General features: G+C 37.9%; 1 protein-coding gene across 6 annotated transcripts in view; it reads left to right on the top strand.

Annotated features, from left to right (window-relative positions):
* Positions 1 to 21,484, top strand: part of CNTNAP4 (contactin associated protein family member 4) — a 589,031-nt gene that overhangs the window by 508,976 nt on the left and 58,571 nt on the right. For all 6 annotated transcript variants that reach the window (XM_079907172.1, XM_079907174.1, XM_079907173.1 and 3 more), the window contains 3 exons: positions 2,477 to 2,648; positions 9,014 to 9,120; positions 11,995 to 12,114. In XM_079907172.1, the coding sequence (XP_079763298.1) occupies positions 2,477 to 2,648; positions 9,014 to 9,120; positions 11,995 to 12,114 (399 nt within the window). The remainder of the gene's footprint in view (positions 1 to 2,476; positions 2,649 to 9,013; positions 9,121 to 11,994; positions 12,115 to 21,484) is intronic.

The raw sequence follows: 21,484 nt of genomic DNA, 5'->3' as shown, positions 1-21,484 counted from the left end.
TTTCCTTATTTTCCTTGTTTATCAGAAAATAGAAGTCTCATTTTTATTTAAGAGAAGTCTTATTTCTATTTTTGCTGCACCACCAGCTCTCCCGTTTTAGCACTGAAAGCCTGGAGTCCTGGGAACAGCCTCCCTGCTTCCCACCCCCAGAGCAAACTTGGCAGTTTGTCACCCTAGAAAACCTTCTCCGCCGTGTGGATGAGAGTCCCCTTTACTCCTAGGATCTGTTTTATCTAGATGGAGGGCTTTTCTTAGGTAGTTAATTTTGGGGCAGTCTGTCCCACCAGCCTGGGTTGTATTTGCTTTCCGTGTCAGTCTTGAGTGTGACTATTGAGAGAGTGGGCTGCCCGGAACTCACAGCATTCTGCATCTACTGCCGCATGCCACTCTTTGCCCATCATTGTTTACGTTTTCTCCCTCCTCAAATGTATGCCTTTCAAAAACTTACTGAGGTCAGCTTTTATCATTTATAAACTATAAAATTTAAATCTGGGTTCTCCAGATTGAGGATGGAGGAAAGTCTAACTTCTGTGTATTCCCCTATGCAATCTTTGTGCGATTGAATAACACACCGTGTAGCACAAGCTAGAGATACTAGACTGTGCAGAATCCTCACACTCCTGCTTGTATAAATCAGACATTATCCATCCAGTGAACTGGCTACACCACCCTGAAGTCAAACCCGACATCTTCCTTCTGGTACGTGCGGTGATCATTTATCTGCCATCTCAGAGGTGCTTAACATGCTGCCTGCCTCTAGTAATGGATCCATCCATTAATTCAGCATGAAAGTATTCCCTAGATACCTTCATATTTTAGAACTTTCATCCCAAACCAGTTCAGTGCTGAATTTCTCTCTGCTGTTGCATTATATTAACCTGTGGATGTCTGTTATCCTAGGCTAATGAGACTCACCTGGGTTGAACCCTACTTTGTTCTTTAGAATCTCTTGCTTATTAAACATTGTAGCCAGGAATGTGAAGGGCCTCATAATATGACCGCTGTGCTCTCTGTAAAGTTCCGTGACCTCTCCTTGTGACTGTGAGTTTGCTTAGTCTTGTTCCCTATAGAGGCATACCGCACAATTTATTTTATTCTGAAATAGTTTGAAATGTGTCAGGAAACACCACCTGGAGAAAAGGAGATTAGCAGCGCTGTTTATATTCCTGGCATATTGTAGCTGCCCCCAAATATTATTGAACTGCTACCCTCTCGGGTTTTATTTTAACATTCTTAATTGGTTAATAAGTCATCTAGAAAACACATCCAGATTATGGTAACTGTATCCTATACCACAGAAGAATTTTAAGCACTGAAAGTGTGTGTAGAACCATGTACAATTAACTGATACTGAAAAAACTTTCATCCCCTTTTCTTGATATATTAAATTTAAAATTTCAGTCTCCATTGCTTAAAATATAATATTTCAATGTGCCTGATAACAGTTTTAAGTATGAATCCTGGCCTTTCCTTGCTGGGTAAAAGTATTTTGTTAGGAAAAAAAGCATTAAGGAGAAACATCCTCTGTCAAAATATTTAATTATAATGGAAATTCCCTGGTAGAAAACTAGCATGGATTGTACAGGAGTTAGGGAATTGCTGATTCATTTCTTATTCTTTGAAATTATATTAGTGGTTGACAACCATAACAGCTAAGAAAGATTAATGAAAAATACATAAGTATAATATATGTGTTCATACTCCATAAAATTGTTTATTTCACTTGGATAGAGAAACACTGAGAACATCATTAAACCCCAGACAGAAATGGTTAATATTATAGTTCTTTATTATTTAAATAATTAGAAACAGGTCTTAGATAAGTGTTAGGAAAAAAATCAATATAAATGGAACACTCCTTTATGAGGCAGAGAATAAATAAAGTCAAACAATGAAATGTTTTTGACATTAAGCCATTATGATTTATTAAAATGCATGTATATGTGGCTCTTATATGCATATGAAAAGTATTTAATTACATAAATAGTTGTAATTTTATTCCAAGTCGTCGTAACTCCTTTTCCGAATAGCCTTAAACACAAAGGTATTTCAGCATTATTGATTTATCTTTTCTTGTCTACAGTGCATGCTTTCATCCTTTATGCTCTTCTCTTTGCATCCCAAAAGACTAAGTTCCTGTGTTTGAGTTATATATAATTTAATACTGCTGAATGACATGTTCAGGATACTGGAGCTGATCTGTGTATTTCTAAAGTTGGGATCAAGTTAGTATCCTTGCACGTAATTATTATAACAGTAGTAATTTCCTATGAATCCTATGGTAATAAAGAGAAATATGTTTGTATGAATTGCTATGTGTAATTTAGATCAAATGAATGATGACTGCAGTAGGCTTTCCCCTCCATTTCAATTTAATAATCAAATGCCTATTTTAAAAATATTTTTAGTGAAGATACTGAGTCCTGATTCATTATGATGTATCCTGATCAACTTTGTATTGTTTTGTTTTTATCAGGTTGTCCTGACAACAGCTTTGGATCCAAATGTAAAAGTCCACTTGGTGGGTTTCAGGGATGTATGAGACGCATTTCTATCAATCACAAGATGGTAGATCTGATTTCAGTTCAGCAGGAGTCCCTTGGGAACTTCAGCGACCTTCAGATAGACTCATGTGGAATCACAGACAGGTAAAGGCAATCTCACTTCTCTATTTTGACCTGTCCATTTTCAAACTTTTGGCAGCAGATTGAAATTTGTATGTAAAACAAACATTTTTCGCTCCTTTTTCTTACCATCATCTGTTCCACAGGAAAGAGATAATATTCACATTAGAAATAAGAAAATATTCTTTTAGTTTTATACTTCATATTTCCAGTGATAAAATTTAGCTAGAAGACATGTGACCATGTTATTTATATGTACAAATAGCTACCAGTTCACAAAAGGTGATGTTGATGCTGCTATAATTTTAGAGGGGTATAAATGTATCAAAAATATATCATTAAACGCAATAGCTTAGGAAACCCTAACAGTAATCTAGACCATCAGGTACCAGTAAATCAGAGACCTATGTGGTCAGTTATCCAACTGGCTTTTGCTTCCATGACAGCTGAATAATATTTCAGAGGCATAGGAATTTAACTGGTTGCTATGGTCCTGATGTGTACCTTGAAGAACCCATTACTATCTTCTCTGCAGGGCAAATGAAGAGGAAACTCCCTGTGAAAAAGTTTGGAGCCGTAGTGTTGATAAAGGTGTGAGGATGATCCAGTAGTTTCAATAGGAACTCCAGTACAGGGCATGCTAGTGCAAGCTTTGGGCGTTCATTGCAGAGGACAAGTAACTTTTAATATAATAATTGATAGTTAATAATTTTAAAGTATTTTTAGGCATGGGCAACTATAGCCAAATAATCTTGCCAGTCATCAAGGCAGTTATTTTTAATTATTGAGTTCAGTGGAATGTCATAGCCTTTCCAGATTAAAAAAAATTAAGCAATGTGACAAACTTAACCCCAACCGTGTAGTAGTGTTCAATATATATTCTGAGCAAACAGATAAATTCTGAGGTTTTTTAACTTTTTTTTTTTTTTCATTTTTGGCCGTGTGGGGTCTTCATTGCTGCGTGCGGGCTTTCTCTAGTTGCGGTGATGAGCGGGGGCTACTCTTCATTGCGGTGTGTGGGCTTCTCATTGCAGTAACTTCTTTTGTTGCGGAGCACGGGCTCTAGGTGCGTAGGCTTCAGTAGTTGCAGCATGCGGGCTCAGTAGCTGAGGCTCGCGGGCTCTAGAGCGCAGGCTCAGTAGCTGTGGCGCACAGGCTTAGTTGCTCCGTGGCATGTGGGATCTTCCCAGACCAGGGCTCGAACCCATGTCCCCTGCATTGGCAGGCAGATTCTTAACCACTGTGCCACCAGGGAAGTCCCAAATTCTGAGCTTTAAAAATAACTTTTTATTTGTATGAAACATTTTATCAACATAAATACACATCTATTATATCTGAAGACTGTTTATCAATGTCTGTTGATCCTGTTTTGAACACTAGTAGATATTATTCTATGTGTAGAAAAAAATAATTATAATCTTATTTAGCAATGGATTAGAAGACCATCATTTCCTCTCTATGAATATGTGTTTATTTAACTCAATTTGTAGAGAAAATAATACTTTCTATAATGAAAGATGATAAAGGGAGAATTGAGACGATAAACCTCAATTGGCTTGATTTGGGGAATAAATGACAGTGACCATCTCCGTAATGACAGCCACGCCAGCTCAGGAACGTTAATCCTGATTTTGGGGAAGCCCTGTAGCAAGGCTCTTTGGGCCAGCTCTCTTGAGGTGGGTCTCACTCACAGAAGCAGGGAGCCCTCACCCTCAATGGGTAGGGAGGTTCGGTCATCCACACTGTGAGTGATGGTCATTTTGACCGTCTCAGATCGCAGAACGTTCTTTTGGTACAGGTAGACCCACACCTCTCCAACGTGGGTTTCTCTGAAGCTGCCATTTACACAAGGAATCCATCTTGCCCGCTTTCCGGAGGTGCACGCTTGTAAAACAGAGCATGACACAGCACAGTAGGAGAATTATGGTTTCGGTACCACACCTGAAAAACGCTTTTCAGAAGTAGCAAATTATGGAGAGATCTTGACTATACATTTTTTAAAGAAAATTTTAGGCTGATGGTAACCCTGGAAATCTTAAAAATAACAGCAAAAACCAACGTACCTTTTATATTTGTATACCTTTTAAACTTCCAAAAGTATCTCTAAGTTCATTCCATTCTCTTATATTCAGAAGAAAATATGTATCCACCTGTCTTGGTCGTATATGCTATACCTGTTGACATAGCTTCCAAAGCATTATTAAATAGAGACTTAAAAGAAACCCTGTTTAGTAGGTTGTATTCTAACTTAACATGAATTAGTATTTAGGTTTGTGTGTGTGTGTGAGTGACTTATGTAGGGTGATGTGAGTGAGTGAAGGGCCTGGGAATGTGTCTGAATGACGTTACAAGTGTGTGTGTAGGGATGGTGTGGCTGTGTGTGAGCGTGTGCATGTGTGAGTGTACACATGCATGGGTTAATGCTTGAGGACTTGTGTCATTGTGTGTGTCATGACTTGTATGAGTATGTAGGGCGATTTTGGATATGTGCGTGAGCTTATGCATTGTGTGAGAGACTTGTGCAATGACTCTGTTCTAAAATTTATTTTAAATAAATAAACTAATATGTATTTAAATTAATCTTCACAAAAACCCTTAGAACCTGTTCTTAGAGTGTTTGTTTCTTGTAAACATGGAAATAGATGCACAGAGCGGTTAAGTAAGTTGGCTAAGAGGACATGGCTAAAGGCAGAGCCCAGCATCGGATCCAAGCCCCCTGGTTCCAGGAAGTCCCCCTGCGTGCTACCTGCCATGTTGTACCGCTTCCCTGGGTGCACATCAACATGTATTGCGGTTCATGCTTAATCTATGTAGATTAAACACAGAATTTATGGCTTAATAAATTGCAATTGAAACCAGGAGGAACATTAAAAATATATTTAAAAATCTGACAGACGGAATTCCCTGGTGGTCCAGTGGTTAGGACTCCGTGCTTTCACTGCCGAAGGGCCAGGTTCAATCCTTTTTTGGGGAACTAAGATCCTGCAAGCCATGAGGCACAGCCAAAAAAAAACATCTGACAGAATCTTAAACAATGTAGTTCTCTTTTTACTGTAACTAACTTTAAGTTGGATCAAACCTACACATAAAGGTGTACATAAATTTACATACATGCTCACACTCACACCCACACAGTCATTTACACACATTCTTTATGTGTAAACTAATGTCATTGTACAAATCTCCCACACACATCTATACATGCATATACTCACATATCTCAAAGTCACTTGTCACACAGTCTACACACAGACACACACACACACACACACACACACACCCCTCCTCACTCATTCATCCATACACAGCACACTCACACACCTACTCTCATAGACCCATAGCATCTTTACAAACGCACCTGCACACTCATAAGATCATTCCTATACTCTTTACACACTCACACCTTTCTTACTCACAGACACAGACACACACACACACACACACACACACACACTCATCTAGAAGCCCTCCCCTTGTCCTCTGTGGACCTGCAAGGAAATCTGGGTGGGGGCTGACTGAGGCTGATGGCCATCAGTCCCTCGATGGAGGTGAGGATAGAACTGCAAAGGGAGCTGTCCTCTATGTCCCCATGTCTTGGGGCAGAAACCCAAGTGGGAGTGGGGTAGGGGTGACAATTGTTAAGGGCATAAATATTTATTAAGTTGCTTGGACCTAAACCACTTATTAAGCAATAGTATTAAGGAAATCTTTTGATATCAACTTTTTAAGAATATCAACTGGGGCTTCCCTGGTGGCGCAGTGGTTAAGAATCCACTTGCCTATGCAGGGGACATGGGTTCAAGCCCTGGTCCAGGAAGATCCCACATGCCATGGAGCAACTAAGCCCGTGCACCACCACTACTGAGCCTGCACTCTAGAGCCTGTAGGCCACAACTACTGATCCCACATGCCACAACTACGGAAGCCTGTGTGCCTAGAGCCCGTGCTCCATAACAAGAGAAGCCTGCGCCCTGCAACGAAGAGTAGCCCCCACTCACCGCAACTAGAGAAAACCCGCACACAGCAACAAAGACCCAACACAGCCATAAATAAATAAAATCATACACGCCACTTCAGTTTGGGGCATGTTGATATATTCATTTGTTTATGTTCTACTTTGTGTTGAAATGACTCTCAGGGAGAAAAGTATAAAAGATAATTGTTTAAAACCTTTAGTGAGAATCAGTACTTTACTATACAATGTAATTTGCCATAGGTTACTAGTAGTCAAATAGAACTACTATATGATGAATTTAAATAAAATCCACAATCCAGTCTTTCACATTGTAATTAAAAAATATGAAAAGTCAAGTCTAACAGGAATCTAGGAAAATGGACACAGTATCTTTTGCAGCAGATCAAATAGAAACAGTACATGTATCCCAATAGATTCATTCTTTAGAATTTTAGGTGTAGTCACTTATATCTGCTCCTTTTTAAAACATTGTTCAAGGTCTGTTAAAGAATAGCCTTCTCTGTCCTTTTCTTTTCTGATTACCAATTAGAATTGTTTTAATTTTATTTTTAAAATTCCCTCTTTCTTCTAGATTGTTATTGATTTGAAATGCTTAAAAAATTAAATACCTGTTTAAATATTCTTTGAATAGATTCCTGTGAATCTATAAAAATGCTAAAATACATATAAATTTAATTGGCATGGAGAGATGCCCATTATTTATTTTTGAATCCTTAAAAAGGTTGTAAAGTAGCGTGTACTTTATGATTACATTTATGAACATAATACATTATACACACACACATATATGTTTATAGTGGTAATTTTTATATATTGAAATTATAAATTATATTTCTTCTCTATTGTTTCCTATATTGTTTGATTTCTGTACAGTGCATATCTGTTTTTTATAATCAGGAAAAGCAGTAACATTATTTTCAGTTAAAATTGGGAAAATCCTAAAAGCAAAACATGAAGTTCCCAGTCTTAGTTTTAAAAAAGGAGGTGGCAGAAACTTCATCAAGTATATATTCTTGACAGGTTTTGTAATGTATTTATTTTTTTATTCTGGGGTGAATGAGAGCATTGGTCTCAATATAACTTTTAATTTAAATTCTAAAAAGCATCAGTTATTTGATCAGGGCTATTTGAGTTGATACCAGAAGCTCTTCAACTTTTTTGTCCAGGGTACCTTAATGTATTTCAGTAATTTTTTCACAGTGTCCTAAGCCAAAAGATATAACTAACATTTTCATTTAAACAGTGGCTGAGTTCCAGGCAACTTTACAAGTGTTTATGTCCTAACAATTTATTTATTTATTTATTTTAATTAATTAGTTAATTTATTTATTTTTGGATCTTCGTTGCTGTGTGTGGGCTTTCTGTAGTTGAGGTGCGCAGGCTTCTCATTGTGGTGGCTTCTCTTGTTCCAGAGCACAGGCTCTCTGTGTGTGGGCTTCAGTAGTGGATTGAACCCGTGTCCCCTGCCTTGGCAGGTGGATTCTCAACCACTGTGCCACCAGGGAAGCCCTGTCCTAACAATTTAGAACCTTTTAAAAAGTAATTTATACGTATATTACTTTTATATATTTTTGTAATTATATATATAAAATTTGAAAAATATTTTAAGTTTATTTTTAATGTAGTGTACAACCTTTCAAAGCTTGGGATCAGATCAGACACTGCTACCCTTACTTTTGTTCAACTTGATTTCACATGGTGTTACTTTTTAACAACTACTAAGACTCCAGCTTCTCAAAGATAGGACATGATTAAGTGGAATGTATTACTATTTAATGTTAAAATTTAACTACCTCAAGCCAATAAGTTGCGCAGTGCTGGACAGATGTCGAGTATGCCTGTATTTCTCTTAAAAATTTAAAATATCCTGGGAGCCCCTGTGATTTTGATTCAGCATCCTAATGCACCCTGACCCACTGCTTGGAGTTTGTGCATCTATACTGTACATCTTCAACATTCCTGGATGTATACACCAAGTGAATAGAGATGTCCCTCTCTCCCACTTCCTTCTTTCCTTTTCTCTTCTTTATTCCCTCTTCCTTTAAATATTCAGTATAGTAAATCAGTATGATTAAATGTTGTTATTTTATGTAAACTATTGATGTTTCTGGCAACATATTGAATTAGTGTTATGTCACTAGGGAAAAGAAAGGGCTATGATATAGTACGACATGTTGAAAACTAAGCAGTCACAGCTACCTGAGAATTGGTTGAAACCTGATGAATTTATTGATCTAGGGTTTAGTTTTGTGATTAAGGTACCATAACGACAAATGGAATGACCATTAGTCACACTGTATTTACTCTTTAGGTTACTGTTGACATTCTTCTTTCACATGATCATGTATACATTGGCAGTATTTTGTGATTTCTCAAAATGAATAGTAGTAATTGTATCTGCACCTTCTTTTAGGTGTTTGCCCAACTATTGCGAACACGGTGGTCAATGTTCCCAGACCTGGGACACCTTTCACTGCAACTGTACAAACACTGGATACAGGGGAGCAACTTGCCACAACTGTAAGCCACACACACCTGTGGTTCTTTCCTCTGTCCTGATTCCCTTATTTATTTCCCTTTTTTGTTGTTGTGTGTATATATGTCCATGTGTGTACAACCCTGGATCTTATTAGCATTCAGTTGATTTCTAGTTTATTTTTAGTCCACACTTTTCATAAAGTAGTCAAGGTAGCTTACAGAAGCACATAAAATAAAGCAAGACAGAAAAGAGTAAGAGAGCTGGTAAGGGGAAAACACGTGTAGAAAACAAAGATAGCTAAGGATAAGCATAAAATACAGTGCAGAATAGGTGATCCTTCAATTCTCTTGCAACTCCATTAATAAGGATGATGAGAATAAGGATGGTAGAAATGGAATTAATCATAATAGTTAATTTTATTGAGTATTTTCTAAATGCCAGGTACTGCTCTAGTATTTTACATGTCCCAACTTCTTTAATTCTGCTGACCACCTTAGTAGGTGGGTGTAGTCATTGTTATTATCCCTAGTTTACTAGGTTACAGGGAGAGATTAATCACCATGCCCAGAAGCTCCTGGAATAGTTGAGGCACAGTGAGAATGTGAACCCTTGCAATGATGCTCCAGAGGCTGGGACCACAACCAAATACTCTTTTCCTGTGTTAGAAGCCGTTCATTTTTTTCCTGGTGAAAAGTTTTGCATGTGTCATAAGACTCATGTCATTTTCTTGTCTACTTGTTCAGGACGTGGGATGGGGAGACCCAAATGCCCATTTTTTCCTTCCCATTTTTTCATATTGTTGCTGACATTGCTGAGCAGCTTAACTCTCAGTACTATTGGCCCGTGGCCATGACTTCAGGCAAGGGCGCTAGGTGCAGTCCCACTCTCGTCTCTTCACTGTGCACTGCTTTGTACTCCTGCTGGAGTTGAGATTGGAATCCTGGGCTCCCACCCCTGGAGGCTCCACAAGGGACTCTCAGAAGTCCTGACTCAGGGCTAGAAAGGGCGTGAGCAGGGGCCGCGGGACCTTCTGGCCTCACCCTCGTGCCTTCACCACTGCAGCCAGTCTTTCCTGGGGCATCAGCTTGTGTGGGTTGGAGTGCCTCTTAAGAACAGGAAGAACGCGTGCTGTCACTCAAGCCAGGGCCAAGTCACTTGTCCCAAGTCACCAGCAGCAAAGAGACGGTGTATTTTAATTCTTCATATCCGGTATCATCCCAATTATAGTAACTAACCCAAAACAGAAAGCTAATAGAATGTGTTTTAATTGACTATTTGTTTATTTTCAACTGTTATCAATGACTAAATACAAATATAAACACAAACATCTCTGAGCCAAAAAAATCAGATGGTGAATAAATAACGTATTTTCATCTGTGGCCCACAATTTGATCCAATCATTGAGTTAATTTATTAGGTTCTTGAGCAGGTAGTCTAAAGGGAGCCGAAGGGTTTTGCCAATGACCATTCTGGGAAATGGGGCCAGGATGACAAACCCAGTTATAATGAAGCCATCAGTATCGTTAGCCTGAGTTGAGGGAGGGTGAGTGATGGGGGTCTTTTAAAAGGTTTTACTAGAAAATAATATGTTAAACAGTCATGTTATAAAAAGCCAAGTAATACACATAAAGCAAAAGTACTCCCAAGTACCCTCATGCAATTGTGTGTCCTTTCTAATACCAGCCCTCTCTGCAAAGTTATGTTTATATCCCAGCCTCTTTCAAAGAATTCATCAACGCATGTATGCGCGTATAGTAATATATAAATGAACCATTTTCATATGTCCACTTCACTGCACAAAATACAAATGTGACTAGAAACCAATCCATCTTATATTTCTGTCTGTGTAATATACAATAGCAATAAAATAAAACCAAGAAACCGTGGAGGAGTAGAGAAGTTAATATGTATGATTATCTGAAATCTCTGTAACATTGAGAAAATTAGTTACATTATTTCATATGATCTAAAAACTCATTAACATAATTTTGAAAATTTAGAATAGATCAAGGAATGATATTCAGGGGATGGTTTATTTCTCATTTCACAAAATTAAAAGCTTGATGGAAATCACCATTACCTTTGGCCAAGTGTTCAATGAGATGAGTGCATCATATACGGTTGTTAATCTCAAACCTTGTACATGGCAAATATATAATTGTGTAATTAAAAACATCCAATTATGGATCAAAACACACTGAGACCACCTGAGGGCATATATTTTATATTTCTTCTGCTTTGAATTTTAATTATCTTAAATTCTTATTACAGAGCATTAGAGAAAGTTTCTTATGTAAATTACTTTTAAAATTATTCATGAGAAGCTTTGTAAATCCTATTTGTTTTATGGAAAAAAGGATTTTACCTATAGATAATTTTATGTGAGAAAGGAGACTAGTTAACACATTATTTAAAACTTTTCTATTGCATAATTTTTGAATAACAGCAGATTATTTAAGGAGATTACACTATTGTGCTTCACATGTTAGGTTATTACAAGGTGATACTAGAATTAGAAATTCTAAAATGGTTGTCAAAAGATCCATTTGGATGCATGTCCAAATGGAAGTCACATTATACTTATAAGGATCTTAACATTTAAAACACCTACCATCTCCTTTGTTGTTTTACCTAATGTAAAAATGAACTAAATTTTTATTCTTATATTCCTTTAATCATAAAAAGAAATGCCATAAAATACAATCTCGTTCTTCCTTTTTTCTATCTAACCTTCTTTCAGCCATAATAATTTAAAAAATGAGTTTTGTTTTAAAGTGTGTGTTACCTTTTCTCCTGGTCAGTAATGTACATACAAATTTCAAGACTTGGAGTATTCTGTGTCCAAATTAAAATTAAAGAAATTAATTTTATACTATTTCACTTATGATGCTACTTTTTCCTTTTTTTTTTTACAGCTATCTATGAGCAATCATGTGAAGCCTATAAGCATAGAGGAAATACTTCAGGATTTTACTATATAGATGCAGATGGAAGTGGTCCCCTGGAACCATTTCTTCTATATTGCAATATGACTGGTGAGTTAATCAATTTTCATTTAATAGTTAAATTTTAAACACACAAAATTAAAATGAAACAAGTAAGAGGTTGACATAATTTGCAACTTGATTAAAATATATATTGTTCAGTAGAAGAACTTAAAGTAAATCTTTAAAAAATAGTTTAATGGTGGTGATTTAAAATGTCATTATTTTCTATGCATGTGGTATCTGTGTAGAACATCTAATAATAAATGTATCTTATTAAGTCCCAAAACAAAAAGGATAGACTTTATTCCTCTTAGAAGATTGATACACACCATATGATTTCACTTATAAGTAGAATCTAGAAAACAAAACAAATGAACAAACATAACAAAAGAGAAACAGACTCACAGATACAGAGAACAAACAGGTGGTAGCCCAAGGGGAGGGGAGTAGAGGGATGAAAAGAAAAAAAAAATGTAACAACTGTGGTAATGAATGCTAATTAGCTTGTTTATGGTGAGCATTTCACAATGTATATTCATATGAAACCATCACATTACATACCATAAATATATACAATTTTTGCCAACATAAAGTGGAAAAATATTTTAAATAATAATAATAAAAGAAAAAAGATTGATACACATGAAAGCTTTGAAAATATTTACTTTTTAAATTTGGGCATAAATGAATTTTATTCTTGAATTCTTTACTTACATAAACTTAAAGAGGAATTAATAGTCTTGGAATATGTGTTTGATTAAATTCAACATCCATTCATGATAAAGAGAAAATGAAAGCTCAGTAAATTACCAATAGAAGAAAATTTACTTAATTTGTTAAAGAGGACCCATAAAAAAACCTACAGCACATGTCACAGTTTATTGTGAAATATTGAAAACTTTACCCCTGTTACCAACATTAACACAAAGGTGCCTGCTATTATCATTCTGTTCACCATTGTTTTGGAGGTCCTAGCCAGTGCAATAAAGCAAGAGAAAGAAATGAAAGATACATGTACCGGAAAGGAAGAACTATGCCTCTCATTATTTGTAGATGGCCAGGTTATGTATTGAGAGTATTCTCAACAATCTACAGACTAACTATTAAAAGTTAGGATGATCACTAGATATCAAGTTAATGTAAAAATTAATTTCATTTTTGTATACCAGCAATTAAAATGAAATTTTAGAAGATTCTATTTTCAGTAGCATCAAAAACCTCAAATACATGGTAATAAATCTTAAAAAAGATGTGTACAACTTTTATACAGATAAGTGTAAAATACTCCTGAGATAAATTAAATCCTAAATAAGTGGAGAAATATGAAAGTTTCCTTGATTGGAAAACTCAATACGGTGGTATAAACGTCAGTTCTTCCCAACTAGGTATTGATTCAGTGCAAACCTTAATTAAAATTTCAGCAGTGTGTTTGTTCGTTGGTATAATTTTTTTCGTGAAAATTGGCAAGCAGATTCTACAATTTATCAGTAAATTTGAAGGGACAAGAAGAACCAAATCAGTCTTAAAAAGTAAAGTTGGAGGACTCAACTCTACCAGATATAATATAGACATTATATTGATAGGCTAAGTAAAACAGCATGTAATTGACACAAGGATAAACAAATAGACCAATGAAGCAACATAGAGAATCTATAAACAGACTCCCTCATATGTGGATAGTTGATTCATTGCAAAGGTGGCACTGATGAACAGTGAAGAAAAGATGGTCTTTTCAACAAGTGGTGCTGGGGAAAATTGTCTGTAAATATTGTAAAAAAGACTTGATCCCTTCACCGTCAAACACACATAGATTCTAGATGAATCGTGCAGTCCAGTGTAGTGGCCACAGCAACAAATGCCTATTTAGATTCACATTTAATTAAAATTAATATAACTAAGTGACTTGAAACAAATTTTACAAGTTTAAGTTAATTCATTAAAATAAGATTAAATTAAAAGCCAATTCCTCAGTCTCACTAGCCACATTTTAACTACTCCATAGCCATCTAGTCCATCATTGGAAAAAGTTTACATTGGATAGCGCTGCGTCAGGAAGTCAGCATTTCATGGAGCAAAATAAGCAGAAAAAGGAAATATGAAATTGAAGCAGGAGGCTTGGCAGAGGAGGATTTACTACTTAAAATCTGGCAGTGAATATCTAGGGAAAGAGCCTTCCGGGCAGAGGAAATAGGAAGTGCTAAGTCCTGAGAGAGGTGATCTCACCAGGTGTGTTCAGAAAACAGCAGCAGATAAAGTGTGACTGGAGTATGGTGAGTAATCTGGGAGTAGTAGGAGAGCAAGAGGGAATCAAGTGGGTGGGGGCAGGAGAGGAAGAGTCATGGGTCCTTACAACGTGTAAGGTCTCTGGTTTTTACCCTGAATGAGCTGAGAAGACATTGGAGAGTTTTAAGCAATGGTAGATGCAATCTGACTTCCTTTAATAAAATCATGATTGCTCCTGTGTTGGGAAATGCCTGTCTAGGAGCAGGGGTAGAAAGGAGTTAGAAAATGTGTGTGTGTGTGTGTATGTGTGTGTGTGTGTGTGTGTGTGTACCAAATACGTACATACATGTAGATAAGATGTATATGTATAATAGGAGTTTGGAAGTCTGTTTGGAGACCAAGTTCAAGTAATGCAAGAATCCAGGCAAGAGCTGGAGATGGTGGGTTGTACTGGATGATACAATGTAGATGGTGGACACAGATTAAATTTTCTCATTGAATATGTGTGAGGAATGAGAAAACAAAAGGAACCAAAAAAACTAACACCACATTTTTGGCTTGGGAAAATGGGAGTGATTAAGTTGCCATTATTTGAGATGTGGTCAGAGAAGGTTTGAAGGGAAAGATAATGAGCTCAGTTTTACACATTTTGAGTTTGAGATGTCTGTTACACATTCAAATGTGGAACTGAGAAGCCAGTTGAATATGGGAGCAACAGTTCCTTTGTATTAATGTGTAATTCTGAAAACTGCAGGGTAGTGGTAAAACCTTGGCCACACATATTCGGGAAAATTACTATAGAATGTGTCTTAGAGATTTTTCATATAACACAACCAGGTGGCTTCTGTTTGCTGTCACCATTGTTGAGGATGCTACCTGTCTTAGTCTGTTTGGTGTTGTAGCAGAATGCCACAGACTGGGTAGCTTATAAACAATAGAAATATTTCTCACAGTTTTAGACGATGGGAAGTCCTAGGTCATGGTGCCAGCATTGTCAGGTAAGGGCTGCCTTCCAGATTTCAGACTTCTTGTATCCTCACATGATAGAAGGAGCTCTGTGGGGTCTCTTTTATAAGAGCACTAATTCCATTCATGAGGGCTCCTCCCTCTTGACCTCATGACCTCCCAGAGGTGCCACCTACTAAAACCATTACCTTTGGGGGTTAGTGATTCAACATATGAATTTTAGTGGGGGACACAAACATTCAGACCATAGCACCGCTCCAAATGCCAAAGCAACCTGAGACAGCTGATGACTCTTACATGTTTATCTCCTCAATGAAATTCCCCAGTCGGCACAGCACGACTTCCAGGTAGTGCTCTGAGGCAGGAGGGTTGGGGTGAGACGATAAAATCAGTGTTTTTAAAAATCTCCCCATTTGATGCTTTTGTGCAGCCAGGTTTGGGAGTAGCTGTTTTCGACCTGTGGTTCTCAACCTTTAGAGAACACCCCGCTCTATTATGTGAGAATTGAACATAATAAATGTGAGAAGACTTCACAGAGAGAAAAGGAAAATTTTGCAAATGAAAGATATGAATTTAAGCGTCAAATAACTTTCTGATTTTTTCTGTTTGTGTTGTGAGCGAGATTTAACAGTCTATCACTGCATCCCTGTGAATCCTGCATTCCCACAAGAGCACCCTGAACTATTCATATGCAGTTGCTTTATGAAGTTTTGATTCTGCAATTCAGATGCCTCTAAGTATCTGTAATCTTTAAAGCTTTAAGTAATATCACACACACACACACACACACACACACACACACACACACACACACGAGTTCTCATTATCTGTGATAGTAATGTTCTGTAAAGTAACCACAGACACTTAAATTAGTGAATACTGAACCATTGCTCCCAGGGAATTACAGTAAGATTAGGTTCCTGCATGCCTCTGGTCATAGTATTCTCATCAACTGATCAATATATAACCTTGTTTTACTAGTGTTTCAGACTAAAGACACCTTATTTAACACATACTGTTGATTCATTAACATTGAACTCACAACCGGTAGCACCAGAATGCTTACCTGAAGGAAGCTTTTCTATCACATGTGTTCTCAGAAGGCACATCACAGCCTTCTTGTGCTTGGGAACCCTGGACCGCTCTTCAGCTCTATGCTTGGAGGCCACTTTAAATAGTGAAATCACCAAGCACAAAGACCATGGCACAAATAGGATACGTGTTGACAGTATGAGAGCTGAAGCAAGGAGTCAGAGTGTGGCTCTGTTCAACTTCAGCTGGGCAGCTGCAATTCATATTGGGCAACTCGGTTTTTTTGCTTTGTGTCTACAGACATTACAAGAGCACCTCAAGAACTGATTTTGGGATCCATATAAATTTTAGTGAGTAGGCAGATTCACAAATGATGAGAATCTGCAGATAATGAGGATGGACTGTACACACACACATGCATGCCTACATTATGTTTATTATGCATAATAATTCAGTGATTTATAGGCCGTGGACATTTTTCATGACCATCTCAATGGTAGGGAAATTATTAATTTCATTTTATTGAATGAATTATTTCCTTTCTATTAAATCAACATTTACCTTGTCATATTACTAATATGCCTATTTTAGTTACCTGAGTCTCACACCTCAACCCTGCAATTCGAAGCAGTGGATTTATGTATATATACACACAGAGAGGTTAAAGGTGCTTCAGCAAAATTATCAAAAAGTATTGATGAAAAAGAGGACATTCACAAAACTTAAAGCCATTTGAAGAGCAAGCAGTGGACAGAGACACAGATAATCCAGTTAGGAAACAGGAAGTATCTTCAGAAGCTCTGGAATATTGAAACATATTCAAACAAAAGTGACAGTCCCAGAGTGTAACAACCCAGTGAAAAATGCACATTACAGCTTGAAACTTCGCTTACTGATGTGGTTTTGCAAATGCGGAAACCAAGACTCAAGGAGGTTGACAGAGGCAGACTAAGGAATATCATTAGGGATAGATCAAGACATCAAACCTTGGTCCCGTCTCCTAGCCTGAAAATGTTTCCACTAGAAAAGGCTACATTCTACCAATGTCTCATTGCTTGTAGCCAATAACATATCCTCAAGGTACAGAAATCAGGTATACCAATTATGAAGGCAAGACAAAATGCTGAATTGGCAGCTTGCAAATGTGTAACTGAAAAAAAAAAGCTCTTAGTCTAGAATTACTGTCCAACAGATGATTCCACATGGATTTAAATATCTTTAAGCATTACAAGCTAAAAGATACAATGAAAAGCCCTTTTGAATGGATAATTTCCTAAAATATGTTACAAACGGAAAATTCTTTCTAAGCAGAATATTCTAAATATAATTTAAAAATAATTAGGATAATATGAATCCCAGTGGCTGTCTCTGTTGAAACGTATAGGGCTTTTTTGTTCTTCTTGTACGCTAAAGCCATTGCTTTCTCTGTAAAGAAATAGTTTTATGTTCAAGAAATGTCTCAGCATCAAATATTGTACTGTAAGGACAGTTGTTTCAGCGCAGAGAAATTGTTGAGAGGTATAGCTGTGGCTTTTTAACTTTTGTGAAAATAATAATTCTATGGGTTTTTTTTAAAAATATCATTCCTTATTTTTTATTAATTTATTTATTTTTGCTGTTTTGGGTCTTCGTTTCTGTGCGAGGGCTTTTTCTAGTTGTGGCAAGTGGGGGCCACTCTTCATCGCGGTGCACGGGCCTCTCACTATAGCGGCCCCTCCTGTTGTGGAGCACAGGCTCCAGACGCACAGGCTCAGCAATTGTGGCTCACGGGCCTAGCCGCTCCGCGGCATGCGGGATCCTCCCAGACCAGGGCTCGAACCCGTGTCCCCTGCATTAGCAGGCAGACTCCCAACCACTGCGCCACCAGGGAAGCCCTAATTCTATGGTTTAAAGTCACCTTTCCCCAGTGCCCCACTACCAAGACTCCTGGATTTAGTTTCACTGACTCAGTAAGTTTAGAGACCAAGGTCTACTCTATTAAATCCAAGCTCCCCATGTGATTCTGAGATAGGGGCCCCTGAGACCCTTTCATGAGAAGTCTGGAGAGTGTTAAGACTTCCCTCGTGGTGCAGTGGTTAAGAAGCTGCCTGCCAGTGCAGGGGATACGGGTTGGAGCCCTGTTCTGGGAAGATCCCACATGCCTCAGAGCAACTAAGCCCGGGCGCCGCAACTACTGAGCCTGTGCTCTAGAGCCCGCGAGCCACAACTACTGAGCCCACGTGCCACAACTACTGAGCCCGTGCGCCTAGAGCCCATGCTCCACAACAAGAGAGGCCACCGCAACGAGAAGCCCGTGAGCCGCAACAAAGAGTAGCCCCCACTCGCTGCAACTAGAGAAAAGCCCGCGTGCAGCAACGAAGACCCAACGCAGCCAAAAGTAAATAAATACATTTATTAAAAAAAAAAGACATAATAGCAAAACTATCTTTACTTTAGGGATTTCAATAGTAAAGACCTTCTTAATAGCTATGAGAGTTAATAACTCACTATCGTTATTCAAATGCAGCCTTGTTTACATCAAGTTTTGCTCCAGGATGCTAGCTTTTCTTTCATCTCCCAGCTTTCCTTAACACAGCACTTCCTACCCACTCTTACAGTCTTTATCACCTCTATCACCCGCAGCTATTAATCCTGAAGGAACGCATACTCTGCAACTGTGTTGCTTAAACAGCATGTTTTTTCTTTACACTGTTATCACACTAGAAAATAGCAGTCAGCCCAAGATAAATCGAGTTCTTAATCACTCAGTTGCTTCACATACAATCTATATGTTAGAAATCGCTTTCAGGGAGAGACACCAGTAAACCCAAACTGCCTTTCAATGTTTTAGTATATATATTAATTTCATAGGTTTTCTGCTGTCTCTTCTTATTTCCCTGTGTTTCCTTACCTTGACAACTCTCTTTGCACTTGGTAAAGGATAATTTTCAAAAAAATGACATCACGACTCTCACACAGATAGAAAAATAAAAGCTAAAAAAAAAAAAGCTAAAAAAAAGCTTCACGTTTTGAAGATCTTGTTTAATGTTTAACCTTATTCCTGAGGAAACTGGTAAGATGTTACAGTCAGTTCAAAGAGGATCCAAAGAACAGATATATCCATACATCAGTAATGCTGAAGTGACTGGGCCAAGGGAGGCAAAACTGGCTTCTTCCCTTGTGGAGGAGCCCATCGACCTCTACCAGGTTGAATTTGCTGGTCTGTAGACAGAATTACTTGTAAGGAAACAATGCCTTGCTTGCTAAGCAAAACAAATAGCAAAAAAACTGGAAGTCTGTGTTAAAGGATAATTTAATGTAAATATGTCTTAGAGATAGTGGATTTCCCTGGAGGGATTTGAAGCTTATCTCCCCCAGAGGTATTTACCTACATTGTAAAACCTAAGAACTTGACCGCCCTCTCCTCAGAGATTTGTTGCATTGCAGAGTTCCTCTCTCACTCTTTGTCGGCGTGGAGACGTGCCAGCCATCCTCTATGAGCTCCAAGTCTTGTAATTTGGGGGTCCCTCTCTCGTGGTACAACTCCAGTAGGCTTAGGTGCGTCTGCCACTCACTGCATCTAGAGAGAGTGAGAGAGTTAAAGATAAATAGATACAATGTGTATCGAAGGCAAGATAACTTGTTAGCTTGCAAGTGGGATGTCTCATACCCTTCACAGTTTCAGCCTTATCATTATTTTGCAGTTGCATCAGATGTCTCCTATTTACAAAGTTCTAAAATAGTTAAGAGGCAATGAACATCTCAGAGCCACCACAGAATCACAACCAGATAACCTGGAAGGCTGTGCTCTAGTCTGGACAACACTTTGTTTTTATTCATTCACATGTTTATTCCTTCAGTGACTGATGTCTTTTTCAGCACTTGCCAAGCCCACGTGCTGGAGATACTATAGTTAGTAAATCAGAACCTATCAGTGTAGTTAGCAAATCAGAACCTATCAGTCTTCTAATAGTGGAAAAACTGATAGATTAAATCACAAAATACCGAATTACGCATTGTGAAGGCTACTTTTTTTGTAGTTGTAATTTCTAAATAGGTATTTGTAGAAATATCAGGTAACACAATCACGTCCGAAAGAACAGTGTAATAGTTTGCAGACATTCCTCTATTAGTAAAGTACATGCGACTGGGAGCATGGACGCTGGGCTCTCATTTCCATTGCTCAGAATCCATTGTGATGCTTTCATTGTCTCTGCTTTGCCCTGGACATCTTGATTATCTGATAAGCACGGCATCCCGCGTAACTTCCTCCTTTGTAGCACTTTATACTAGAAAGTGAAATCACTTACAGAAACTATCAAATGGAAATTTTAGAATTGCAAAAGGAAACATTTCTCTGAGCAGCCCTTTAACAGCTGTCATGCACCTATGGCCTTGGATTTCTTACAATACCTTAAGAGACCTTACAAGAACACAGCGTGTTCTTCATGACCCAGTGGATGCTAAGCGATAGGGAAGTCCCTCTCAGGGTGACCCAAAAAGCAAAGAGACAAAGGTTTCAAGGAGGTTTATTGTCCTGCTCTTTCAGCAGCTACTCAGCCGGAGATGAGCTGCTTCATGCATGCCATTGATTCCCCACAAGAAAAGATGAATCATTCTGCTGAATAATAAAAGCAGAGTCCAACAGAGCCTAGGCTAACAGATTTGCCTGGTTAATAATCGTAAATTTCTAATAGTCAAGATTGTGTGGCTGAAATGATAGAATTTCAGACTTAATATATTGCCCCCTATATTCTGCCCTTTTTTCTTTTTTTTTTTTCCAAATTTGCAAATGGAGGCTGAGATTTCGCCTGACTTTCTTAAGGGCACAGACACATGGCAGATCTGCAGCTCAGGTCTCCCGGTGATCTCTCCACTGTACTGCTGTCTGGTCATCCATAATTAATTTCATGAGCTTATATATCATGTCCTCTTTAAGGAAAATAATTTACTGTTAAAGCGCTTTGGTGAGCTGAAATGCAAGGTGGAAATAAAAGTAACAGCTATTGTTTCAGAGGAAAATAATGATCCACGTGTGGAGGGGAGTAAGGCTGTCAAATTTGCCTCCTGTCTCATTTATTTAACAGGCCTCTCTACTCAAAATTCTGATGACCAGGAGACGGGTGGGACTGAAATTTCTTGTTTTGATTGTGTTGATCCATGTGAGTGTATTAGCTAAGAAGAGGCTGGCGGGGATTTCTACCTACTCTTTTCCTCC

This window comes from Stenella coeruleoalba (assembly GCF_951394435.1).
Source record: "Stenella coeruleoalba genome assembly, chromosome: 20".
Taxonomy (NCBI): Eukaryota; Metazoa; Chordata; class Mammalia; order Artiodactyla; family Delphinidae; genus Stenella; species Stenella coeruleoalba.
This window is presented reverse-complemented; position numbering and strand designations above follow the sequence as displayed.